Source organism: Penicillium solitum (assembly GCF_028829755.1).
Source record: "Penicillium solitum strain IBT 25940 chromosome Unknown utg000004l_segment0_segment0, whole genome shotgun sequence".
Taxonomy (NCBI): Eukaryota; Fungi; Ascomycota; class Eurotiomycetes; order Eurotiales; family Aspergillaceae; genus Penicillium; species Penicillium solitum.
Window position 1 is genome coordinate 3193725 of NW_027072124.1, and position 26385 is coordinate 3220109.

Here is a 26385-nt window from a genome sequence, read left to right on the forward strand (position 1 = left end):
TTAAGTGTCGCATGTGATCTTACTAGCGCGGCTCTCGGCACAACAGTAAGTTGCGGCTCCTCATAGTTGCATAGTTCCGTAACAACTTCTGCCACGCACTCATCCCATCCACCCACACCCATACATCCTGTACACACGCAAAGCTCCCCAGCATAACAGCTTAAACCAATCATGGCCCCCAAAATCTTCAGGTTATTCCAAAGGAAACACAAAGAGAAAGATGAGTACACCAGGCCCAAAAGTGTGTCACCAAACGCAATCGGAATCTCCGATTCCACCTGCTCAATCAACGGCGACCGCTTCAATGGATGGAAACTACCAATCCCAGCACCAGACCAACACATTCTCAAACTCAACACCCGACAGCGCAACAATCAAGAAACAAGTCACTTCTTCCAACTCCCAATAGAGATTAGGAGACTGATCTATATCGAGCTAATGGGTAATCGACGCGTCCATATCGAGCACGGGTGGATGTTTCCATCGCCATTTCGTCTGAAACTGAAACGGGACGGGAAGCGCTGGGATTGGTGGCATAGTGTTTGTCAGCGGAGTGGATCTTTTGTTGATGACCGGTGTTGGGACCGGGAGGATGAGAGGTATGCGAATAGAGTCGAGGGGTTGGAGAGTGCGCCGGCGGGGACGAAACTTGGGGGCGTAGAGTGGTTGAGGTGTTGTCAGATCGGGTGAGTCTTGATCAAGAGTCTTGAGTGTTGATTTTCTTTTTGGAAGTAGTTTGAGCATGGCTTATATCATTTTTCCCCAGCTACGAAGAGGCATTGACAGTGCTATACGGGACGAATGTCTTTGTTCTACGGAACGGATTAGACGCTCCGTATATCATGCCTAGGCTTTTATCGCCGATTTGCTCGTCTCTCATCACGTCCATGGAGATTTCTTTTGATTTCTGGTACAAATTAGATGAAAGACAGGCCTCGGCTTGGGAAAGGGTCTACCCGGCCTTGTTTGATCTGTTCGAGCATTGCTTTTGCAATGTTCAGAAGTTGCGCTTGACGATGCATATGCCGGCCTGGGAGAAGGTGAGAGGGACTATATACGATGGCAAGATAGACGAGATTCTTGCGCCGTTGGAGAGACTTGCACAGAGTCGAGAGTGGACTTGTTTAAAGCTTTGTGTTCCGTTGGATTGGATCCCTTGCTTAACGGACAGGGCGGAGAAGCAGAGCAGGTGGGAGTTGGCGATGACTGACTGGTACGAGCGCACGCCTCTTGTCGAATATGACGGTCAAGGGGCTCCATCCGACATTACGGGAAAGGCGGCTGTTTGAGGTGTCTATTTCACAGGTCCTCGGATTCTATATGTAATAATCTGTAGTAAATTCAGTAGTCTCTTGAAGAAGAGGCGGAGGGGATTTAGCATGGTTCGATGCTGAAACCCGACTTGGGTACACAAGAATCAAGTGATGAAACCAAAGAGCTGATCTGACACGATTTATATCCGATTTTTCACAAGTGCCCTACAGTTCCTGTAAAGATGTAAGATACTGATACTTGTACATTGAGATATTCTCCTTTCTCGCAGGCTCCCTGATCAACAATTTCTTTATGTACACATACAGGAACCAATATGGCGAATTCGATGCCACATGCACAGCGAAGCTCGTGCTTTTTGGAAGACTCCTAGAGAAATGCCGGAAAACAATGGGAAGCCGATAGGCAGTAAAGGAAAAGTAAAGAAATGGAGATGGGAGGTGGTGGGTAAATATAAAGAGCCCAATTCAAGAAGAATGTAGAAGAGCAGAGCGGGAAACAGCCAGCTCATGCACCCGAGCTGAGTGGAGGGACCAGAACAAAAAGAAACAAGGGTGGAGGAAATAAAAGCAAATCAAGAGAGGAGTCGTCGTTCTCGTTTAGGTTGGGTGAAGTATAGACGCTTATTTCTTGTGTTCGCTAGCGACCGTCTCAAATCCCTCGTCCGCAGTTTGCGAGGCGATATTAGACTGTGTATTCTGCTCAATATGTTCCTTAAAAAAGGTCGGCACCTGGCTGTTGTGCGGCGTCTCCGATGACCGAGAGGCGTCTTCGACTCCAAGAGTCTTCTTTGCCAGTCCGCGGGCCTGCGTCTCGCTGACCTTGCCGTAGACAGCCATGGCATTGGCGATCATACCACCCATGTCTCCGACGTTACCGGGAACAACAACAGCTGTGCCCTCACGTGCCAAGTTCGACCAAGCTGCGACGTACTTCTCGGCAACACTGAGACTAATAGCATTGTGAGCGTTCTCGCCGCCCTCCTCGATGGCCCGAGAAACAGCGTCAATACCGAGCGCGGTAGCCTCGGCCTTGAGCTTGATAGCCTCAGCTTCACCGGAAGCGTGGTTGACCTTCTCAGAGCGCAGAGCCTCAGAAGCCAAAATAACAGACTGCTTGCGACCCTCGGCAATGTTGATCGCGCTCTGGCGCTGACCTTCAGACTCGAGGATCTCAGCTCGCTTGGAGCGCTCAGCGGTAACCTGGCGGTGCATGGCAGCAACGACGGCCTCCGGCGCGTGGATATCCCTGATCTCATAACGGAGACAGACGACACCCCATTCCTGCGCCGCCTCGTTGATGGCCTTGGTGATGTTTGTATTGAGATTGGCGCGTTCCTTAAGAACGTGATCGAGGGTCAACTGACCAATTTCGGAACGCATAGTCGTCTGCGCGAGTTGCGAAATAGCGTATTCTGCATCCTCGACTCCGTAGCTACAATTGACGATTGACGTATTAGCGATTGCTTTGTTCCGACTAGTCCAATTCCACGCAAAAACCAAGAATCACCATGAAACCACTCACCTTGCCTTGTACGCATCGAAAACGCGCGTATATAACACACCGTCCAGCTCAAGAGTAACATTATCCGCGGTAATGGCGTTCTGGCTAGGGATCTCAATAGCGGCCTCCTTCAAGCTCTTCACGTAGGCAATTCGGTCCAAGAATGGCACAAGGATCGCAAGACCAGGTTCTAGAATACGGTCAAACTTTCCCATGCGCTCGACGATCCATGCTGTCTGTTGTGGCACGAATCGCACAACGGTGTTCGCGGGGAGAGTTTGGCGGTTGGAGAAATAGCTGGTGGGTCCCTCATTGTATGAACCACCAGTTCTGAAGCTATTGAGAAGTGACTCTGGGGCAAGCGACCGGGGAGAATTTGACAGTGTTCGTCGTTGGATCTGGGTGAAAGGTGTGGTGCTGGCTGCGGAGGTTCGTGTAAGACGCTGAGGAAGGAGTTTCTGGCCACGAGGCCGGAGTAGCCTTGACGTTTGGCGGGATGCGCCCTCCATCTTGATCAAGAGGTGGATTGAAATGGAAAGAGGTTTAAAGGAAAAGAAGAACTGTGTTTCGGATGCGCAAAACAGAGCTAGAGAGGGGAAGAAGAGCTGTTAAAGCCGGATCGGGATTGATTTGTCTCCGTTTGGAAGGTTGCAAGCTCTGGCTGCCTGAGGCAGGAACCATCGACATCATTCCATCAGACTCGAATTGCTTGATATAACTAGATGACTATCATTATGTACATAGTTTATAACTAACAAATATCACAATTAACATTCTCTTACATAGCAAGCTCAATATCATGGAGTACATAGTATGCATATCAATCATATCAATCATATTACTCCACAAGGACCTCAACATCCCGTTTTATGCAAAGAACGCAGCAGACAAAACAAAATCTTCTTTGCAGAAACCCCAGCAAGAAGAAAAAGCACCGAAATGGACCAATCCACTTCAAAGGATGTATCCGACGAAGCACTGAGTAGACCGAATGGATGGTCTCCCAGAGAAGAAGAGATCGACAATGTAGATATGCTGGATTCATTTTCTCCGATTGGCACCATGAACGATACTCGAAACACGCAGGTAACCTCAGACAAGACTTTTAAGACATGTGCTTTTCCCTGGGTCATTGCCATGCTGATACTTGTTAAGATCCAGGGCCAATGAAAGGCCTGGATCGCAGATTGACTGGATCGATAAAGGAAAGCCACAACCTCAGGAAGGAAACAAGAAAAAGTAGTGGAAATATCTATGTCAAGGGTCGAAAAAAACGAATTTTGGGGCCTGGCACACCGTAGCGGCAGGCAGCGAAAGAAAGAGGGACTGCCAGTAAAATCATGCCCAGACGCCAGAACGTTTTGAGAATCTCCCATGACTGAAAAGCAATGAAAATTAAACAGAAAGAAAGGAGATGAGTAAACTCCATAGCTTCGAGTTGACCGAGAAACCAGACCGCGTAATTGCAATGAAGGGGTCACTTGGAACTCTAGAAGAAAAGATTGGCGAATATGCATGCAAAAGAAAAACCATTTTGGACAAAAAAAAAAGAATAATGCTGGTCATGAAAGATGAACAAGCAGTAAAAGGAGACGTGTCGCGAAAGAAGCAAAATTCAGAAAGAAATGCAAAAGGGCTCATGATAACTTTTCTCCCACCGTCTTGCCGGGTTGGGTATTGAAATATTTGCTGATTCTCAACCGGTTGTTTGAGTTCATCTTTCCACTGGCAATGGTTTCATGGATCGTATTGGAGACGAGAGTGTGGTAGTCCGATATTTGATCTTGTGAAAGATGGACCATGTCGTACATCACGAGGTCAGGGATGGGTCGACGGTGGAGCAGACAGTTCCGATAGAATTCCATAAGCTCGTTGAAACCGTTGTGAGCGTGTCGAGTCAAAAGATCATCAAGGGCTGAACGCCTAAATTCATTGTACAAATGCGAATTGAAATTTTTTGTCAAGCTGAATGACCAATATTCGTAGGGCTGGGTCATTCCAAAGCTATACCTTCTTGCCGTCTGTCGGCCTCGGCCATCGAAAGGTTCTTTGCGAGACATATTGAAAGTTTTTGGGACATAATTTGACGTTTCTGTAGACGAACGGGCCTTCGCCTTTGACTTGGGCGCCGGATGGTGCACTTCGGCGAAAGACTTTTGGATGAGCCAATCGGCACCGCCGATTGGGTATCGAAGGTAATTTGGGTCAAAGCTGTTGATACAGTCAGTCAGTGCCTCAAAGAAAATATTTCCCATGTAAAAAGTTCAGCTTACCTCGTCGGGGTCACCGTGGGTTCCAAATCAGAGGGGAAAGGGGGTTCGGACTGGGAATCTAGTCCACGCGCTGAGGGAGAAAGGTCAACAAATGAATGGTCCACGGGGAAAGACGAAGACGACGAAAAGAAGGACGCTGTCGAGTCATCGGGGGAGACTGGGGGGTTCCAGGGGTATCCTACATTGGCAATCTCGTTCACTGCGGTGGGTAGCAATGAGGGCATGAATTCGGGAGCGGTAGAAGAAAGTGAAGTCTTCACATCATGGGCGACACCGTTGGGAACGAACTGGGGAGCGGATCCGTTGATAACGTTCTCGGAGTGGCTGTGAACCGGGGTGTTCTCGTCAGTCTTTCTAGCAGGGGCGGCTCCGTCATGCTGGGCGGAAGGTTCACGCTGGTCCACGGGAAGGACCCATTGCTGCCACTTGTCTCTGGGGCGGAGGCGGTCAACACCATCCTCGCCAGTTTGGCACTCAACGCTACGGAGCTGACGGGCCACGTGACGAAGGAGTTCAAAGTCCTCAGTGAGGGACTTGACACGCTTGAAGCTAGCAAGGACGTTCAGAGGCACAAAGCCTTGAGAATCCATCTGCTTGCGAAGGAACATATCCTTGCACATGTTGTCAACCGAGAAGTAGTACTCCAATTGCATGGACAGCATGTTCATGAGCGAGAAAGGCTCCACGTACTGCTGCTGGTAAGGAACAGCGCTCATCGGGGCAGAGTTGACAGCTGGGTAGCCATACATCGTGTTGATATCACCTGGGAAAGGATAAACAACACCGTACATGTTTGCGGGAGTGGGCAAAGAGGGCGATCGGAGGGGCATACGGTTTCCTTGTTGAGATCCATTGGAGAGGCCATGCTGCTGTGACCGCTGACGGTCGTTGAAGCCAAACGCCTTGGGGCCGAATGAGTTGTTGGACATAGACGCATTGAACTGGGCGTTCTGGCCGCCGAAGTTGGAGTAAGCGCCACCACGGCCGCGGTTGGATCCACGACCTCCACGCTCAGAGCGGAACTCTCCACGCTCGCGGTTGAACTCGTTGAAGCCGGTGGGATCGGCAGACTTGGATCCGGCCTCGAAGCGACCGTTGCTGCGGGCTGCAGCCTGCGAGTCAACAGCCAGGTTTCCACCCTTCTGGTTGCGGTCACCTGCGCGGGCATCCTGGTTTCTTCCAAAGGCCTTGCCCTCACGTTGGGGGCGAGGGGCGGTCTCTCCGCCATTCACCTGCTTGTTCTCCTCTCCGTTGCGAGCTCCACGGCCGCGCTCAGGTGCCTGGGAAGCCTTGCGTGCATCAGCTGCAGCACCGGCATCGGTGCTTGTGGACCGTCTCGACTGGGCGGGAAGAGAAGCGGCACGTCCAGTGCCAGCCTCGCGTCCGCGATCTCCAGAGGTCTGCTTTGCGCCTTGGGCGGCCTGTCCAGAGGCAGCCTTGTCGGTGGCAGCGGCACCATTTCCGTGGGCTCCACGGCCACTGTCCCGGCCACCACGAGTGGCCCGTCTACCTCCACGGCCACCGGCAGAGGGGAGCGGGGTGTTGAAAACAGCAGTGGGGACGTATGGAACGGGTGTCCACTTTTCCTTTCCATGCGGTCTGATGACAGGGCTCTTATCGGTCTTTTCGTGGGACTTCTTCTTTTCTTCGCCAATCGCAACCTGAGGGGTAGGCCAGGCAGTAGCGTCTTCTACTGGGGGAACGGACCCGGCATCGCGTCCTTTTCCACCATCGGTCTTCTTGCGATCCTTGGCACCTTCCTGGGCACCATCGGCGCCCTTCTTCTTAGAGCTGGCCTTGGCGTCTTGCTTGGTCTCATCGGCAGTTGAGGCGGCCTCGGTGGAGGCGGCCTTGCTAGCGGGAGCGGACTTGGGGACAGCCTTGACCTTGGCGTCCTGGGCCTCTCTTCTCTGTTGCCAAATGTTGACTGATGGGAGAGGAGCAGCCTTCAGCTCCTTGGGTGGTGATGCGGTCTTCTCGGAATCCTCGGATTTTTCAGTCTTCTCTGCGGCACCTTCGGCCTTCTCAGTCTGTCCCTCGCTGGGAGCCTGCTTCTCGGCAGTGGCATCTGCGTTGCCGTTAGAGGTATTTGAATCATCCTCCTTCGTCTTGCGCGACTTGGAGCCTGTGCGCACGCTCGGGCTTGATGTTCGAGAGTTGATGGCCCTTGTCTTAGCGGCGTGCTTGTTAGTGACAGTGGTGAAATCGTCATCTTTCTCCTCTGCGACTACCTCGGATTTTTGGATGGGCTCAGACTCGGTGGGGGCTGGGACATCATCCGTTGTAGTCTCGACGAAGCTCTGCTCCTCTGGTTTGGAGTCCGTCTTCTCGGATTCTGATGGTGTCTTGGACGGGGTCGGTGTCCCGGAGACGCCCTTGGCGGCTTGTGCGTACGAAAACGTAGACATATCGAAATGGGAGCTTATCGTAGCTCTAATCGAGTGTGGATAAAAAAAATTGGGGTGCGGTTTATTTTACCGGACGACCTTGGGTGACGCTGGGTCTCAGTCTACGCCTACTGGGGGCGAGATGGCACCTGCGCAAAGTGAAAATCAAGACAGGGAAATATTCCAGGTTTTGTGACCCCACTAATCTGTAGCTTCCCGTCTTTTCAGAGAGGCTCTCAATTGTGTGTCGAAAGGTCGATTTCGTGCGTAAGCGAGACGAAGGACCACGGGGGGTATCGGGTCGCAAAAGGGCAATCGAAGGAGTTGTATCTGCTGGGCGGATCGTCTAGACCACAAATCGCATGGATGAATGGACCGTCGATTTCTCGGTGTGGAGGGGTGATCTTAACAGCCGTGACTTGTGAGCGCACAAGTTGTCAGAAAACAAAGAGTAAGGTGTGTTTAAGGAAAAAAAAATTTCCCACCGAGGACGCAACGAAGGCACTGCCTTGTCAACGTCGCCAGGCTAAGAAGGGTTGAAAGGGCTCAGTCGCTGAGTGGGTGCAAGTCGGATTCACAGGAACGCTGTGTAAGTCCTCTCAAGATTCGACAAGGATGCGAAGCACAAGATCAATCCCTTGGGGAAAAAATGAGGACCGCGGAATCGGCACGTGGGAATCGGAAAAGGGAAGAATCTCGGTTCTCTCTGAGACGGAGAGGTACCGTAAGGGAGAAAGGAAGTCGCGGAAGAAGGGAGAAAACAACCCGATGCGGAGGGGGGAAGAAATGTAGAGAGAAGAGAGAAGCAAAATTATTTGGTTCAGGGCAGAACTGGTAGCGGGGTTTTTTCTTTACACGTAATTAATATTGGATGGGCACATTTTGTGTTTTTTTGTATGGGGTTTTTTTATTGTGGAATTTCGCATAAAAGGACTTTAGAGATAAAAAAAAAAGCAACTTCTCTTTGGTCTGATTTCTTTTTCATTTTATTTATTCAAAGGTTTCATTTCTTTGAATACATGTATCATATATCATTTCTAATTCAAGTGAGGATGGCCTTGTCTAGGGTTCCTAGGTCAATCCATATATTTAGTCGGGCATCTCGGAGCTGAGTCGGTACTAGCCGATTGAGGCATATAATCCCATAGTACGGAGTACTTCTATACTTATTACGCATAGCAGACTGAACACATTATAAATCCCTAGAATACCCTGTCTTATACATACCATGTCCACTTCTGGTTGTGTATTTGCGTTGCCGAGGTCAATACATATGTAGTACTCTCGGCATTCTGGTGCCTTTTATACATACATGTGTAGTCTATGAAACTAACAAAGAATCAGTTCAAAGTCATCTAATTGAGCCGCATGCTTCTTTAAAGGGCATTGGCCCAATGGCAATCACAGCTTAGGCGACCCATGATTAAAATAGGTGTCGAAGTGGCGATACTTCAGGGTTCTGAGGTCTCAAGCAACAGATGTCCAGCCAATTGGATAACACTATGGCGTTCTTGTTCTAGACCTCTAATCAAAGACTTTTACTTTATAGATCGAGCTTCTATTCAAGTCCTAACAATAGATATCACATAGAATACAACGGAATACCTATACTAATATTCGGCTTATCAACAACTTGCAGCAAGAATACATACAAAGTACATCTGAACATCGCGGGGTCCACCGGAGCCCCTCCGGCCATTGGCGCACAATAGAAATATCTGACGTGGGAGAGACGAAGTTTTCTTTGAAATGACAGCTATACTCTTACATATATATACATAGAATAATATTATAGCATCCATATTATATAACCGTCAGATACTAGGTACTATCAACTTAGGTATACACACGCCCAACTACAACCTAAATCTCCCCCCAGGCCCTTGCAATCTTCAACCCGTTGGACCGTTGATCGGATATACGGCTCGGTGATGGAATCGGGGTAAACGTAATACATATCAATACATTCAAATGAAGAAGGTGCCAAGTGAGGGATTACATATTAGATTACATAGTACCCTGCGAGAAAAAAAAATTACCTTTGCTGATCATTGTGCGACGAAAAGAATGTGATATAATTGCCCGATCTTGGAACACGTGAACTTCCCTTACTAGTAGTACATACTAACACCGTCACTCTTTCTTTTTCGTACATGTATATTTTCGTATAAAAATTAAACGAACCAATCCAATTAAACTAAATAACTCGAATACGAACAATCCCAATTCCCCTTCACCTAATAAGTCCATATTCAAAACGTTGTGCTTTCGGCAGTGATTAGGGCTGAGGGCACGCGGAAACCATCGGAATAGCAGAGTGGGTATGTAATCAGAATACACGGGTTGTATTACTACATGTAGTAGTACCCTGAAACTAAAGTGCTTCCGGTCTCCGGGATCTATACCAGCGGGATTTGCCTGATATGAACATAAACCGGCATCTATGTAAAAGAGGGATATCATTGTCCTGCTAGAGAAAACTCCATATTCCATACTCCCGTACCAACACCATAAGAACCACCTACCAATGTCGAACACTAACCAACACCTGTTCACGCGCATCGAGATCCATCGCGCCCAGTGGACCTGTCACCAAGCCCAGGCGCATAAGGACCTGCCAGACGAGCTTGCGCTTAAGATTCTCGCGCACGCAGATCTTTTCCAGGGCATCGTAGCCATTGAAGTATTTGAGGAAGACAGGCCAGTACTTCTTGTGCAGGGCCAGGCTATCGTTGGGCGTGATATCCGGACTGGAGTTTTCGTCTCCCTGGACAGGTCTAGGGTTGTCGGGGAATCGGGAGAAGATCTCGTCAAGCCAGCGGGACTCGAGTGGGGATGCGCGGTGCGGGGAAAGGATGAAGGAGGACAGCCGGAGAGCTGTTGATTGATCGAGAAGTTTGTGAGAAGAGCGTAGTTGGGCGTGTGGATCGAGTCGATTGGGCGTGGGCGTTTCATCCCCGCTGCCGTGACTGTCGAGGGAAGAGGACGAGGAAGAGTTCACGTCGTCGTGTTCATCATCGGAGTCACTATCATCGTCCTCGTCCACCGGGATCGAGTTTGAGTTGCCCTTGGACAGGTATCGCTCAACCTCCTCCTTACGCAGCGCCATCTCCACAGCCATTTTTACCTCGGGTGAGACTTTGATACGCGCGAAAGTGCGGAGCTGGGTGACCCAGCCGCCACGCAGTAACCAGGCCAGGATAGTAAAGTATATCTCCTTGTGGTCTTTGCTGGGGATGAAGTTGCTATAAGGGCGAGGGGTACCACTGAGCGTGGAAAGCATCTTTGGCAAACTAGGGTAAGTTGGGAATGCTGCCTGGTAAGCAATCGTAGCTATTTCAAGCTTGCTCAAGTCACAGTTTGGAGAGACGATGTATGTGTCTCGTTGGTGGATGGGAGGGATGGCGCGAGCACGGCGCCAGTATACAAGATGACTTGACAGCATCTGGATATGTGATAGTGGGATTCCCGATGATACTGATATCTGTGCAAATGACTTGGTTGGCTTGGAGCATCGGATATAATGCGCAAGTGCGGGGGCAAGTGTTCCCCCAGACGCTTCGATGTCCTTGACAATGGCGGCTTCACTATCTAACAGAAGTAGAGCAAAGTGCTTTGCCAGGACCTGATGTGGCACATTGTTTTCATCCGCACTTGGATCGTCGACAGGGGTTGCACTGTCTGCTGTTGTGAGCCACAGGCCGGGGTATGCTTTATCCATAGGACCAGTAAGGTATGGTGTAGAGGTCAAAGGTGGGATCTGGAGCGAGATGGAAACATCCGGGCTAAGCGATACGGATGCGATTTTGGATGCCGATATGCTGCTATAGACTGTGTAGATAGCTCGAGCTAAAGAAGACTGAGATATCAATTCGGAGTAAAGATTATGGGTTGATGTTTCTGTCCAGTATCATTGTCAGCTTCAGCAGGGTGGCTATTGGCAGGAAACATACTTGTCTCTCGTGCTCTTCTCCTCACTTGCAGAATATGTTGAGACTCCTTCCATACATAGTCGGTGCGAGCCTGTTCCCATTTAAGAGCTTTGGCGAATTTCTTGATGATATTCTCGTAGATTTCCTTCACACGCATGGAGTACTCCAGCAAAGGAGGATCCACAACAAAGACAACATTGAACATTGTCATATGGTCTTTGTCCTCCGGATCAAGCGACTCATCTGGTTTCCCAGGCCGTCCGCTAGTCGACCCACGCTTGCTGTCTGTCGGCGATGTCAGCGACTCCGCAATGGAAGCGACACTGGCACCCAGATCAGGTGAAGTAACAAATTGCTCATCCTTCTTGCCCTCCTCGGCACTATCGTTGTGACCTAACTCCCCACCGTCCCATTCAGCACGAGGCTTCTTCTGCTTCTTGCGTCGTTGCTTGCGCCATGAGCCATCCTCGCGCACAAAGACCGGCCAACCAATAAGCGCCAAATCATTGATTCCAACCTCAAACCGCCGCTTATGCCATGACCGAGATGGACTAAGCAGTTTCTCCCACACACTCCCAGGCACACCCAAAAGCGACTCCCAAGGCGGCCTAGAGCTCCCAGGACCATCATCAGGTCGATCAGACGCCGTCCCCGCATCGTCGTCAGGGTCCGGATCGGTGCCCGCAGCCCGTTTCCGCACAGACGAGCCGCGCGCAGAGCCTAGCGATGCTGGGCGCTGGGTCTCACCAACAGGCGATGCAGCGGCAGGGAGATGATCATCGAGGCCGAAGTTGCTAGCGCGGCGACCCGCTAGCACGGAACTTCCACCAGCATGGCTCTGTGTTTCCCGTTCATCCTCGTCTTCGTCGGAACTCAAGCCGCTCTCGGAGCTCGAGCTCGAATCGGTATTCTTGGATCGTGTGCGGGAGCGCGAGACGCGCCGGCCGCCCCTGGTGGTGGTTTTAATGCGGCTCTCGCTGAGCGGGTTCGGGGGGTAGTGGAAAACGAGACGGGGGCCGGTGCGAGATCGCACAATGAGGATGATGGCCACGAGGCACGGGTCTGGTGGCCGGGCGATCGATGACATTTGGTGGCTTGGAGCTCCGTAGAGGCGTTGGAGATTGTAAGAGTGGCTAGGCGGAAACGGTTTCACATGCGGGGAACCGCATATGGCATATGAGAGCCAACATATCACCACTGTTCAAATTGGCATAATTTTGCGAATTTTCGATTCTCACTCATTTACACAGATCATGTTTACTTGTTTCATGTGTTGAATAGGTACCAAATACATTTTCTTATGTGCAACGCCTTGAATAATGCCAGCACTACCCGAATATCACGGACTAGCGCCACTCTTCCATATCATACAATATCATCCAACGTCTCACAGTCACATATCAGCTTTTCTGTCCTGGATTTGTTGCACTTGCAGCTGATGTAGCTGGTGTCTGTTGTTTCCCTTCGCCGTCTTTAAACACTAACCCAAGGTTCTCGAAGTTATCCGGCGCCATGAGGTTCCTAATCACAAGTCATCTGGATCAGCATTTTGCTTTGACATTCGTCACGGGTCCAATTCCTCTCCAATGGCAATGATTGGTGCTTGTGTGTATTGGGCTGACTTACTTGTCCATTCGGCAGGCAAGGTATTCCTTGGCCAATTTGCGACACGCCTCGTCATTTGTGCCTTTGTTCATCTTGATACACTTCAGATAACCTGAGATAACATGCTTGCATTCTCCTGCAGTGTCTCAAATTGTGATTAGCTCCATTATCTTGGCTGGTCTTGCCGCATTTATTCGGGATATGGGCCGTGTAACTGCGGGCTGGCGTACCTTCGTGATCAAGAGGAAAGCTACCGCGTTCGGGTCTGCAAGCAGTATCATTTGGTTAGCAATTATGTAGACAATGGATTCAATCTCGTTCGTTCGATAGACAACATGCCACAGGCGCAAATATACACGCTTGGAATCATCCAACTCACGGTGATGGCTTGTAGTTCACCGACCCACCGCCAGGGGCTCCGAAACTCATTCTCAGCGAGATTGAGCGTATATCCGCTCTGAATATCAACACAACAGGATTGTGCTATGGTACAGACGAGAAAGTAGCTCTGCGAGATGAGCATCAGTCGGCGAACGCGAATCCAAACGTTCAATAGACAAACAGAACAAACAAGACAAACAACACTTCGACCAATCACAGCTGCGGGGTACAGTCGATGATGCATGAGATCAACCCGGCGTCTAGAGAATAGGCCTCGGGCGTTCGGATATAGGCTTATTGTTAGGAAATAGATTGGTGGGGGTAGACTCGTCCTCTAATCATATGAGACTAGTCTAGTTTGCTCGTTTTGTTGGTTTTGTTGTTGGATTTTCCCCCCTCGGTGGTGGAAGTATATATATCGAGGAACACCTCTTAACTCTGGATAAACTCAAACCTTTCCCATCAACTCAAATACATCGCTTTGATTACCACCCCACTAGCTACCAGGCTACCAAACAAACATTAAATCATGCCTATGTATGTAGAGCTTCACTAACACTGCGTTGCATCCTCGACACAGACAGACTAACGGGTTCTATAGGAATCTCGAAGGAAGCTGCCAATGCGGCGGCGTCGAATTTACCCTTCAGTCCCAAACACCAGTTCCCTACCAGCTATGTGCTTGCAGCATCTGCCGTAAAGTAGGCGGACACCTCGGGGCAGTGAACCTAGGCGGCATCGCCGATAGCCTGAATATCATCAAGGGCAAAGATCTGATCAAGTACGAGCCATCCATATCCACTCAATTTGACCTCCGAGCACAGGATCTACCCGGAAACTGTCGTTCCATACACTGGAATACGCTCAATATATTATCGCTCACATATACTAACTCATGACCAGGAAATACTCTGGCATCAAAGACCGCGGCACACCAGATGAAAAGCTTTGCGCCTCCGAGCGGAACTTCTGCTCGAACTGCAGTACCATGCTGTGGCTCTGGGACCACCACTGGCCTGAACTGATTCATCCGTTTGCCTCTGCAATCGATACGGAGTTGCCGGTGCCCGACGAGATGGTGTGTATCATGGATGGATCGAAGCCGGCGTGGGCGCGGTGGCCGGAGGGAAAGAAGAGTGTGCACAAGGAGTATGGTGAGGATAGTCTTGAGGGATGGCACAAGAAGCATGGGTTGTTTGTCGAGTAGGGAATGCCATTGAGCATGGGTGAATTGGTAGAGGTGTTGGTAATGGTATAGGAGGAGTTACGGGGTGGCTATGAGAGATCTAAGGGACGAGCTGAAGATATGAATGGAAAAGTATTTTAAATATTGTTTGATATCAAGATATTATAAAACGACCAATGGCTCCTGTAATGCAATTAGCAATTGATCATATCACGAGGTGAGTGAAATGATGGCAGTCAAGGAAAAGATCAGTTCTCCAAGGTGAAAATAGTTTATCGACATGATAGTTCAGAGATAGAACAGTATATTGGGGTTCATCATGCAATGAGATAGGAAATGGAAGCAGAGTAAACTCACGGTCAACGAGCCAAATGGTCCACCTGTGTGTAGTCCTATTTGTTCACTTGTGTCGAGTTAGCGATGGGATTCAAGCAAAAAGCGTGAGTCAAAAGCGAAATCAAGACATGGCAACTAAGTCAGGCTTCGAGTCAGTCAGCATTAAATACGATTTCTCCGATCGACAGGAGACACATACCTCATTAAATCAGAATTTTTGTATAATGTTCATTCCCGGACACGAGGTCCAAGTCCAACAGTGTGAATAACACAATCATCATGATAGGTTTGACCATGTTGAGGAAAGGTAGAGAGATGGAGATGAGTGATAAATTACCTAGAACTTCTGTTAGAAATGCTGGTCTCAACTTGTCGATGCGACATGAAATAATTTTGATCAGGGCAATGGTTCAGGTGACGAATTCTCAACAAGTAATCCACTTCCCATACACCCACAGAGTTTGTACGCTCTGGTTTTGTTGGATGAAGGGAGGTGGGTACGTTATGTCCGCCCGTTCGTTCAAATTTCTTCATGCTAGGCAACAGCCGCAATGGAGGGAAGGGATTGAATCGAAGTGTAATTTACCTGAGCGAGAGATTGTTAGTCAAAGATCACTCAATGTATGGCTTGTAAAGTAATGATGTTTTTGTGATGGGTCAGACAAGGCTGAAACTTAAAAGTATGACAGATTCAACATGGATCTTCTGATTGAGGAATGCCTTTGCATGTCTATAATATAATCATCCCCGGGGGTTTGGGGTTGGGAGAAGAAAAAAGATTTTCCTTACCTTTTGGGAAAAAAGAAACCTTGCATTATTCGCAGCGCTGGGATTAACCTCAGGCTTTGAGAACAGCTGGAGTGTGTGCCATCATTAAGACACAGTCCAAGCTGAGAAAAGAAAAAACAAAAGAAAGAAGAAGTGAAAGCTGGAGAATTCCGAGCGATGCAGAAGGAAAGAAAAAAATTTGCAGGTGGAGCTCGCTATATAAACTAAAGCGGTAAGCTACGGTAGACGCGTGCGACCTTTGGTGTTGTTTGTCTTGGCATCAAACATCGGCGAAATACCTGGGCCGAGAGTTGGAGTGGATAGGATGAAGGAAACTGTATTTGCATGTGGAATGGCCAGTCCTCACTAACATACCCGGGATGGTTAGAGATACATCAATGGAGCAATACATACCACTGCGACGGTTGAGATGACCTGGTCTCCTTGGCAATGTTTTCCACCGAGTGCCTTCCATGCTTCATCATGCAAGTACGGTGGGTCTTGTTGCCAATTTGGCATCGACTGGTATCGCGACTGCCCGCAAGAAGCCGGAGAGCTTGGGTCTCAATTTCTGAAACCATACAAGGTTGCTTGGCGAGGATGTCTTGTCCATAACGTCAACATGTAACGGACAGGCTCGATTGTAAAAGGCGGATACTCCTAGCATGCAGGTTTTGGGCGCTCGAAACAGGTTTCTCGGCGAATAGATTCCTAATATGCTTGAGTATAGGGTGAAGTTGCTGGTGAGAATATATCAAAAGCAAGTCCGATGGTAAGAGCCGGTAGCGTCGTCGTGGTAGCGTCGTCGTCACGAACACGAGATGACCATTAATATATGATTTTTGATCTAGAAATCAGCGGCGAAGATTGTTGATGTTGAGTGGGGAGTGTTTGCTGGAGCTAGTAGAAAGAAGGGAATCACACGAAAGCTCACCAGCACCTACTGCCAGAGTGTTAGCACGGCCAAACCCCGGACAGCCCATCGACATTCTAGACAGAGAAAAGCTAGTGCGAGTTGGAAAAGGCTCAAGCTCGCTAATTGAAGAAGTTTCACCCTCCTACCTAGGTACATGCATAGGTATGTACGTATGTTGGCTTCGTCCAGGACCCCAAAGATGTCATTTCCACGTCATCAGCATAGAACCACAAATATGGCATTCGTCACCTTGACGTGTCTTGGATAATCGCGTTTTGTACTTTACTCTGAATTAAGCTGGAGATTATAGCAGGACATGAATTGTTGAATCATTATTGAAACCAAACAAAGAGAAATCAACCAAAGATGTCCACAAAATTCAAGTTGAACACCGGAGCAGAGATCCCAGCCATTGGATTCGGCACCTGGCAGGATGCGAGTGAGCAGGAAGATGCCGTAGCAGAGGCAATCAAGACAGGATACCGCCATATCGATACTGCGCGGGTGTAAGTATACCTGCTTCCTGACCGAGACGAGCGACAAGCTCAATGTGCAGCACTAACTGAATACTAGTTATGGAACCGAGAAGGCCGTTGGAAGAGGCGTCAAGAAAAGCGGCGCCCCGCGCAAAGATATCTTCATCACAACCAAGCTATGGAACAACAAGCACCATCCAGACGACGTAGCACCGGCTCTGCAGCAATCCCTGGACGATCTGGAAATGGACTACGTTGATCTGTTCCTGATTCACTGGCCCGTGGCCTGGAAACGAGGCGAGGAACTCTTCCCGAAGAAGGATGGGAAGCCGATCTTGGAGAATATCGACATCGTCGACGTACGTCGCATTCTCATCTCTTGACCCATGAATCCAAGCGCGCTGACATGAAAGCAGACGTACAAAGCAATGGAACAGCTTCTGAAGACCGGCAAGGCGAGGGCGATCGGCGTCTCGAACTTTGACAAGTCGGAGATGGAGTGTCTGATCAAGAATACCTCCATCGTTCCCGCTGCGCACCAGATTGAATGTCATCCGTGGCTTCAGCAGCGTGATTTCACTGAATGGCATCGAAACAATGGTATACATATAACGCACTATTCGCCGTTTGGAAACCAGAATGCTCTCTATGGCGAGAAGGGCGGGCCCGCGAAGTTGCTCGACGAGCCTGTGTTGGCGGAGATAGGCGAGCCTTACAACAAAACTTCTGCCCAAGTTGCTCTTGGTAAGTGTGACTTGCCTGGATTTAGTTTGCATGATGCTGACTATAGTGTGATGTCATTTGATAGCTTGGGGAGTCTCGCAGGGCCACTCGGTGCTGCCGAAGTCTAAAACGCCCTTGAGGATCAGGTCCAACCTGGGAGGCGACTTTAAGCTGAGCCCAGAAGACATGAAGAAGATTGAGAAAATCAACAAGAAGCTTCGTTTCAACGATAGCAGTGGGGAGTTTGGTAGAGACTTCTTCAATGGTCTGGAGGGAAAGTGTTGAGGTATGTTGGTTATGTTTGAGAGCGCTGGGAGATAGTAAATCTAAGACAAATAAACAGTAACCATTAAGTGTATGTATGTTGCTCCGAATTGCATTGAAGTAGCCCCTACAATGAACATGCTGTGTGACGTCATATGAAGGCCGAACATCAGCAACCCTACGTTGTAATTGCTTCTACCGTCTCCAACCACTTGAAAAACAACATATTCTGGTCCAGTAAATGCATCATGTTACCAGCAGCTCATGGGTTTGCCTTAGTAACCCCTGCCTCGCGAGGACTCGGGTTCGCCTTGACGAATCGGCTCTTAACCCGGACCGAGCTCCCTGTGATTGCAACAGCCCGCAAGAACTGTGATGAGCTCCAAGAAAGATTGCTGTTAAGCAAGGGCATGCCCAAAGACGCAGAGCAGAGACTTCGCATTCTCCAGGTTGATGTAACAGGTAAAAAAAGCAACTCTATTCCCGGAGACACAAGCTTCTCGGCCATGTAAGGCTAACCGACTCCCCAGATGAGTCTACGATATCAGCAATGGCAGACACAATCCGCCAGAAATATCCAAACACACCGCTCAGGCTAGGATTGACAATCCCCGGTGTTCTGCATGCGGAAAAATCACCCAGTAAAATCGACGCAGCAAATGCACTGGAAAGCTTCAAAGTCAACTCCCTCGGCCCGTTGCTACTCATGAAGCATCTTTCCCAGTTTGTCCCATTGAAATCCTCACCAGAATTTCTGACAACAGAGTCCAGCTCTGCAATCAACACTCAAGGTCCGCTGTGGCTGCCCTCTCATGCCATCTATGCAATGATGGCCGCTCGAGTCGGCTCAATTTCCGACAATGCCTCGGGCGGTTGGTATTCCTACCGTGCAAGCAAGGCGGCTGTATTCCAATTAGCCAAGACTTTTGATTTGCATTTGCGCGCGAAGAGTGGGCAAAGGGCAATTGCTGTGGCGTTACATCCTGGCACTGTGCACACGGATTTTACCAATGAGTATTGGGGAACGAGGGAGATGCTGGAGCCGGCCGATGCGGCCGACAAGCTGTTGGAGGTGCTCGTGGGCCTGCCATCGGAAATTAAAGGAGGGAGAGGGAGGTGTTGGGATTGGATGGGCAAGGAGGTTTTGCCATGAGCTGTTCAAATCCCCAGAAAGTGATTTCTGTGAGCAAAGTGACCTTTTTTTTAGAGCAAGTGTTTTCGTTTAGAAAGCGGAATAATGCTAATATGATTCTGAATTGATGTCTAATGCCGGAGGTTCTGTGAAACTCAGAACGTGCAATTCCTCGCTAAACATTGTGTTCGCTGTTTTCCCCATGAAACGCGTGGAGCAGCGACGATATGTCCTTCTGGGTAAACCGAAAATCACGAGAAGCATTCTGAGGGGCCGAAGAAGTCATAAACTGCAGATCAGAAATTGACCGCACATGGCCGCAACAAAGCGAAAGACCTAGAGCAACAAAAGAATAGATAAGCCCCATGACCTACTACCATATCCTCTACTCCGTATACTCCGTCCTTGATTTCAGATATCTTGACATGCAGTGGAGTATCTGGCGATCCAAGGGATACTTTTGCGGAGCTTGCGGAAGTCCACGGGTATCAGGTTATCTATGACTAAAAGCATCGGAACAGTGAAGTATCAACATGAAGTTGAATATGACAGGACAGGAGTGAGAAAAGCCCTAAAAGTCAGGTTGGACCGTCGGGGCTACCTTGGAAGTGGGGTAATGATTAGGTAATACGCAATCGCGCCCACGAACCTTCCAAGGTTGGAACGCGTCACGTCAAATATAAGTATCCCCCCAATCCCCTCGATATTTCCTTCCTTCAGAGTTCTCCCAACTGTGTCTGCTTGGCCTAAACTCTCGTGGAGCGGGTCCTTGAGTTTCCCCCGTCGACTTTATGGACCTACACAGGGAAGGAGCTCTCTCGCCTATACCACCCCGCTGAACGGCCGTGCTGCTCACTGGGGTGGGACGTTTGTCAAACGGTACTTCTTTGATCTTCGGTTGTCCTGCCCTCCAACCGAGGATCGCTAGAATATCTGCCGGCGGACGTCGTTTTGTGATTTCGCTGGTTTTCGGATTGGTGATATCGAGTGTCCCGTTGTTGTCATCATGAATGACCAGCAAAGTAAGGCGGGCTCATCCTGTCTCTCTTTGCTGGAAATGATTGGTTTGGCAATTGTCGAAAGGTTTCATCTGAGATACGTGCCAAGAAACCCTCGCAATTAGCTTCTAGTTGCTCGAGGTCCTCGAGGCGTTGTGTCAATGGTGGAATCCTAGACGCCTCTTATGGGTTTGGTGCCCATGAGAGTTTTCGGTCTGAGTTACATTGCCTAGAACAACTTTCCGATTGACTGTGTCGTCCCCGCGGAACGCCTTGGAGATGCTATGGTGGACGCTCGATCCAGATGCAGAGTGATTGGGAAGGAAATTCGAAGCCGTTCTATGATTGATTCACGGGGTTTTGTTGTGCTCAGATTCGTCTAGTACATGAAGCCGCAAACTCTTACGATCCGAGTATCGTTTTGAGACCATGGAACGAACTAAGGGTAAAACCCGTGTTCCAATCCAATGAAATTGTTTATCGCAGCTGATGCGAAAGGATTCATGATTGTGAGGCCATCGCGACGACTTCTGCAGTCTGACTGGCAAAACCTGAAAACCCCTTCGGGAGGATAGCGGGATTTCTAGCCACACTGTATGATGGAATGCATGGAGAGGACTAGTTCCCATTCTGGTCTATACCTGCTGATGTCTGTTGAGGATGTTCTTTGTGCCGAACAATCCGATCCCAAGTTGAAGCAATGCTCAACATTTCTCTTTCGCTTTGGAGTAGCAACGTCGAGATACCAGAGGAACAGCCGCAATGGCCCCTTTATGGAACCGCTTGCGAAACATAATAGTTGTTTTCCGATGCGCAGCGAGCACGGTGCGAGTCAAGGGTTACACCTGCGGGTAATACCATGTGGAAACCTGGAACTTTCCTGGACTTGGATCCGAGTCCAGCGCTCCAGGAAGCGTGTGAGAAATCCTTCTAGCATGAGGCCGATGCATCACGAGTCGCAACCGTTTGCTGAAAGCCCGGCGGGTACGTGGCGGATCTGCTGAACTGGACCTCCCTGGACCTGGAGGAGTCGCGACCTTCGGGCAGGTGTTTGGTGAGGTAGTGACGACTGCTTTTTCTTTTTATATCCCCTGGGTTCTCCCAGGGGGATTTCTTTTTGGCTGGGGCCATGGATGCTTTCTGGATGGTGAATCATGTTCACCTCACCTCGGTGACGACCCGGGTGATTGTTCGGATCTGTAGTTCTATGGCCCCTTCAGCGTCCGTTGAGAACCATAACTGGTTTTCGATGTACGCTGAAGGGGTCATAGAATTGGAGCTCCGAACGTCATCAGGTCTAAGCGAGACAGAACACTCTTTACCATGTTTCCAATTTGAAAAAAACCATCACAGCTCTCACTCGTTCCTAGATTATTTAAAAATTCAACCAACATGTTTTCCATTTCAATCATCCTATTCAACGTACTATTCTGATGTTAGGTTTGGCTGAGAGTAGTAAACTTTAAGTACTGCGCAATTTTGGGTTGAATAATCTCTTACATGGGTTCGATACCGTTCTCTTAACTCCCATTTCTCAATGGAATACGTGACTGTCTCCACATCGACTCTTATGCCTTTGATGTCTAAGCCACCTAAGAGACGACCAACAGGCGGCATGCAAAGAAAATGACAAGGAAAATCTGGAGGGAAATGAAGCCAACATGCGTCACATCTCTGAATTTTATTGTCCATACGGATAATTCTCGTACTTGTCAATCACAGGTCTCAAGCATAAACGGCATATCAATTCTCGTTGTTCTCATTGATTGAAAAAAAAAAAGTCTATATAATGCAATGCAAGCTAACCGCAAGTCGGTCAACAGTTGGTATGTCTAAATCTAATCAAAAATGCAAGCCTTCATAGAGTTGGGCTGAATATACTCGGAAGCATTGCGGAAGCTGGTGAAACCCCAACGAATCTGCCCAGCCATAGCAATCTCAACATCCAAGTCCTTAGCAAACTGCCAAGCGAGACCGGTATCGCGCTGGAAGGCACGACCGACAAGAATGACATCAAGATCATCCTCGTTCAGAATCTTCTCTCCCAAGTTTCCGTTGTTAATCATACCAACAGCAGCAACAAGGAGCTTATCACCAACAGCCTTCTTGACAGCAGCAGCATGAGGAACCTGGAAAGCAGGACCGGAGGTGATCTTCTGAGCAACGTGCACACCACCGGTACTGATATCGATAAGATCGATAGCGCCCTGAGCAGCAAGCGCACGAGCGAACTCAACCGTATCCTCAAGCTTCCAGCCCTTCTCAGCCGGGAGGCTGCCCTCAAGCCAGTCGGTAGCAGACACACGCAGGAAGACAGGAACATCGTCACCGACAGTATCACGGGTCAACTGAGCGATTTCCAAGGACAGACGAATGCGGTTCTCGAAGCTACCACCGTAGTTATCGGTGCGCTGGTTGGAGGAGGGGCTAAGGAACGAGGAGAGGAGGTATCCGTGAGCGTTGTGGATCTCGATGAAATCACAACCAGCAGCGATGGCACGCTTAACAGCCGCAACCCAGGCGGTCTTGACCTCAGCGATATCATCCTGGGTCATGGCGATGGGGATAGGATCACCCTCGGCGAAGGGAATGGCGCTAGGAGCCTTGACATTATCAGTCCAACCGCCGACAGAGTTGTTCGCGACAACGCCGCCAAGCCAAGGTGCCACGGTCGATGCCTTGCGGCCGGCGTGTGCGAGCTGGATACCGATTTTCTGGCCCTGGCTGTGCGCAAACTCAACAACCTGTTTCAGGGGTGCGATCTGCGAGTCCTTCCAGAGACCCACGCAGCCGGGCGTGATGCGGCCCTCAGGGACAACACCGGTTGCTTCGATGATAATGTGTCCGGGTCCGCGCTGGGCAATGGCTCCGTAGTGAGCGATGTGCCAGGCGGTCATGTGGCCATCATCGGCACTGTATTGGCACATGGGCGCCATCTGCAGGGTTATTGTTAGCTGTGTGATCATCCAAGGGATTGGAGGGGATTGCGTACACCCAGGCGATTTTGGAAAGTCACGCCCCTGACGGTGAGAGGCTTGAACAGCTTAGGAATGGGCTTTCCGCTCGTTTGGGGAGTGCGAGCTGTGCCTGCCGGGGGACTCTGGGCAGGGGTGTAATATGAGATGCCCTCGGCGGGCTTAGCGGAGACGTCGGGCCAGGTCATTTTGATGGTATTCAGGTATAAATGTTATTATATGTGTGGTTAATTCCATCTTGTAGGGGCAGGCGTGGTTTGATTTATGTACTGATCTATAGTGGGGAAGTTGAGGATTGATTTATCATCGAACTTTTTAGATTGGCATTAACCATCTGATCTGGAGGCGAAAAAATCACGAAATCCCCACCGGACATTTTATTCCGGCTTGGAATACTCCCAGTTTTGACACATGGGTCCATTTGTAAGGATGTGAAGCGAAATGGCCCTGTAAAAAATCATAAAAAGTCGCCGAATGAGATCCACGCGGTTGAATTCGCATCCGAACTCGGGATCCATCCATCCTCGGCAGATGAAAATGCTTATGTAATGTCTCCGACAGGGGTCCAACCTTGGAAGGCAAGTCCGGATGGTTCAAACTTTCAAAGTTTGAGCTTATTTCCACCCACACTATGGAGTAGAAATATTGGATGCGGCACTATCAAGTGATAGTGCTGTGGATATGACAGGATGACTACACAATTAGATACATGTATATAGCATCATTTGACGGTTGATATTCTTTCCAAGACCTCGGGAAAGTAGATCATAGCAGCTATATTCTTCCTCTGACAGGACGTTCCGATTGTTGCCCAGGTATAATGACTTTTTGGCGTGGTGCTTAAACGCTCTTATGTAACTCTTATGCGAGCGGCCTGAAATTGCTCTGTAGGACCCTCGATGATTGTGCACGGGTATTTACGTATTATATAGCACGATAGAAGAAAGTAAGACATAATTAAATCTAAGACCTAACATTATCTCGAGGTAACTAGACATCTAGATTATCCAAGCCCTAGATCAGCAAAAAGGACAGAGGGCAAATAAGCGGCTGAATATTCCTCCTTACCCATATTGTCGATCGGAAACGCTGGAAGTTGTGTATTGAGTTGTCTTAGTAGGGAACATATATCCAAGGCACAACGACATCAAATTAGGTAATATTCATGGGACACGAGGCTTGTGACTTCACGTTTTCACCCCAAAGGCTCTCTTCGACACAGCTGAAATATTCTGATCATGTAGACATGCTTCCGAGGTCTATATAGGGATATCTACACAGGATGAAAGCAATGTAAATGTTAATTCTCAACAAGTCCATTAGAAAAAACGGAAGCTTTCCTAAGAGTACTCGTACATTAGAATTAGAAAGTATACGATCTATCGATTATCTGAGTCGTGTCGGAAAGTAGGATGGGGATAGCAAAAAGCCATTGAAAAGTTTACTAAATGAGTGTCTTGTCTTGGCTCCATTGTACGGAAACAAGTGGTCTTGGGTTGTCGCACAGAGAGGGCGCGAACTTCATCTCGATAGCGGAGTTCGTAAGATCAGAGGTCCTTTCCATCAAATCCGCACGAACCGGCTGAGTTTGGGTTATCAGAGAAAGGTCGTTCCAATTAAATAGGGGGAAATGGAGCTACTCACTGTCTTATACCTAAGTAGTCTCCACATCTAACATCCTAGGTCCACACATCGTCCTGGGTCATGGTGCTCTCTATCAGATATGCGTTGTAAAATGTGACTAGATCGCGGTGGTAGTTAGTCTCCAAACCAAAATGGCGTTATTTACTGTTATTGAAACCTGGCAGATGGCACAGTCGAGAATGTTGATAAGTGGCCCGGGCAGGTGATATCCACGGATGTTTGGTGTCGAAAGAGACATCGGGAAGGTTGTGCCGAGTGGGGAAGCCTTGAACTCTAAGTTCGAGCTTATTTAGACCCGTTCGCCATGAAACTCCGTCCTCATCAGCCATACCAGGCGTCGAAGATATACAACAGGTACTCTCAAAAGTGGTTTATAAAACTCGGTCGTCCGTACAACTATTGAGTGACTTTGCTGAGCGGGTACCAGAGTCAGGCGTGTTGAAGGACGTTGGGCTGGGGCTTGCTTCGGCGTATGACCCACATGTACCTAAATCACCCCAGTTTATAAGATTGATTAACTCCATACAGCACTGGATGAAGAAATTGTCTGTGATATTGGCCCAAGGGCGTCTCATTTCCGAGATCTGCAGCTGGAAGAACCCGTACAACCTGTGGAGGCAGTAAGACAACTGGAGCGGTTAACGAAGAATTGGTATCTGTTTACATGAAAGAAGTAAGATTGTCGAAGAATTTGAAACAGTGGCTCTAAACAATCCATTACCAGGGATGTGAAGAATGAAAGCGATACCAGATGGACCCACCTTCCCTTTTGGGAAGTCTATCTTCCTATAAATTTCAGATCAACACTTGCCTGCCAACCGACAGTCCCCCCAGTGGTTGAGTGGGTTCACACGGATTAAACATGCAGGTACTTCTGGGGCCGGCTGCCGCTGTTTGATTTTCGATCTACTCAATCCGCGAATTTTAAAAAAAAAAAAAAAAAAAAAAAAAAAAAAAAAAAAAACAAAAGAAAATGCTTACCCAACCCCCACAAATGGGAAGGTGGGCGTGGCCTAGGCATAGGTGCTGGCTGGGATTCTCATTTTTTGTCATTTTTAATTACCTTTTTGTGTATCTTTCTCCTCGATTTCCTCGATTTAACCACTGCCCTCCTTTACATATTTCTTCAAGAGGGAATCAACGCTAGTGGAAAAATTTCATACATATGTGGGTATATTTAAGCATTTGATCTCCAGGTATCAAGGCATCAACACGTAACCTGGGCCCACCTTCCCCTTTGGGTAAGATCTGTTTGTATAAATTTCAGATAACCATGTTCCTGCCAACCGACAGTCCCCCCAGTGGTTGAGTGGGTTCACACGGATTAAACATGCAGGTAACCCCAGCCGACGCTGTTCGACCCACTCAATCCGCGCATTAAATAAATAAAAAAAAAAAACCAAAGAAAAATGCTTACCCAACCCCCACAAATGGGAAGGTGGGCGTGGCCTAGGTATAGGTGCTGGCTGCGATTCTCACTTTTTGTCATTGAGTTTATTATCCTTCCAGTATGTCTTTTTCTTGCTCATTGTCTTGTTTCTGTAGATTGAATCATCCCATTGGAGGAACATAAATAATGCCCTCTTAGCCGAGCAATACTTATTATATCCCCAA

General features: G+C 48.8%; 9 protein-coding genes across 9 annotated transcripts; 4 read left to right on the forward strand and 5 right to left on the reverse strand.

Annotated features, from left to right (window-relative positions):
• Positions 1–171: 171 nt before the first annotated feature.
• Positions 172–1289, forward strand: N7455_007214 (uncharacterized protein; the record flags this gene model as incomplete). The annotated part of the gene is made up of 2 exons (XM_040957760.2): positions 172–686; positions 767–1289. The coding sequence occupies 2 exons, from the start codon at positions 172–174 to the stop codon at positions 1287–1289; spliced, it is 1038 nt and encodes a 345-aa protein (XP_040811754.2).
• A 156-nt stretch (positions 1290–1445) lies between these two features.
• On the reverse strand, positions 1446–3284 carry N7455_007215 (SPFH domain-containing protein; the record flags this gene model as incomplete). The annotated part of the gene is made up of 2 exons (XM_040957781.2): positions 1446–2706; positions 2797–3284. 2 exons carry the CDS (start codon positions 3282–3284, stop codon positions 1896–1898), a joined length of 1299 nt encoding a protein of 432 aa, XP_040811805.1. The 3' UTR covers positions 1446–1895.
• A 1128-nt stretch (positions 3285–4412) lies between these two features.
• Positions 4413–7456, reverse strand: N7455_007216 (La domain family; the record flags this gene model as incomplete). The annotated part of the gene is made up of 2 exons (XM_040957828.2): positions 4413–4986; positions 5049–7456. 2 exons carry the CDS (start codon positions 7454–7456, stop codon positions 4413–4415), a joined length of 2982 nt encoding a protein of 993 aa, XP_040811862.2.
• A 2500-nt stretch (positions 7457–9956) lies between these two features.
• On the reverse strand, positions 9957–12454 carry N7455_007217 (nitrogen permease regulator 3 family protein; the record flags this gene model as incomplete). The annotated part of the gene is made up of 2 exons (XM_040957709.2): positions 9957–11335; positions 11389–12454. 2 exons carry the CDS (start codon positions 12452–12454, stop codon positions 9957–9959), a joined length of 2445 nt encoding a protein of 814 aa, XP_040811752.2.
• A 313-nt stretch (positions 12455–12767) lies between these two features.
• N7455_007218 (coiled-coil-helix-coiled-coil-helix domain-containing protein) lies at positions 12768–13401 on the reverse strand (the record flags this gene model as incomplete). Its single annotated transcript, XM_065605561.1, has 4 exons — positions 12768–12888; positions 12994–13108; positions 13203–13237; positions 13352–13401. 4 exons carry the CDS (start codon positions 13399–13401, stop codon positions 12768–12770), a joined length of 321 nt encoding a protein of 106 aa, XP_065461415.1.
• Positions 13402–13755: 354 nt separating this feature from the next.
• On the forward strand, positions 13756–14589 carry N7455_007219 (GFA family protein). Its single transcript, XM_040957757.2, has 3 exons — positions 13756–13890; positions 13955–14134; positions 14257–14589. Exons 1-3 carry the CDS (start codon positions 13883–13885, stop codon positions 14558–14560), a joined length of 492 nt encoding a protein of 163 aa, XP_040811824.1. The 5' UTR covers positions 13756–13882; the 3' UTR covers positions 14561–14589.
• Positions 14590–16925: 2336 nt separating this feature from the next.
• Positions 16926–18043, forward strand: N7455_007220 (aldo/keto reductase; the record flags this gene model as incomplete). The annotated part of the gene is made up of 4 exons (XM_040957768.2): positions 16926–17065; positions 17133–17394; positions 17452–17779; positions 17844–18043. 4 exons carry the CDS (start codon positions 16926–16928, stop codon positions 18041–18043), a joined length of 930 nt encoding a protein of 309 aa, XP_040811739.2.
• Positions 18044–18270: 227 nt separating this feature from the next.
• Positions 18271–19175, forward strand: N7455_007221 (uncharacterized protein; the record flags this gene model as incomplete). Its single annotated transcript, XM_040957744.2, has 2 exons — positions 18271–18484; positions 18553–19175. The coding sequence occupies 2 exons, from the start codon at positions 18271–18273 to the stop codon at positions 19173–19175; spliced, it is 837 nt and encodes a 278-aa protein (XP_040811757.2).
• A 2815-nt stretch (positions 19176–21990) lies between these two features.
• On the reverse strand, positions 21991–23390 carry N7455_007222 (NADH:flavin oxidoreductase/NADH oxidase; the record flags this gene model as incomplete). The annotated part of the gene is made up of 2 exons (XM_040957693.2): positions 23145–23390; positions 21991–23088 (listed from the first exon to the last, which is right to left on the reverse strand). Exons 1-2 carry the CDS (start codon positions 23313–23315, stop codon positions 21991–21993), a joined length of 1269 nt encoding a protein of 422 aa, XP_040811777.2. The 5' UTR covers positions 23316–23390.
• Between the last annotated feature and the right edge of the window lie 2995 nt (positions 23391–26385).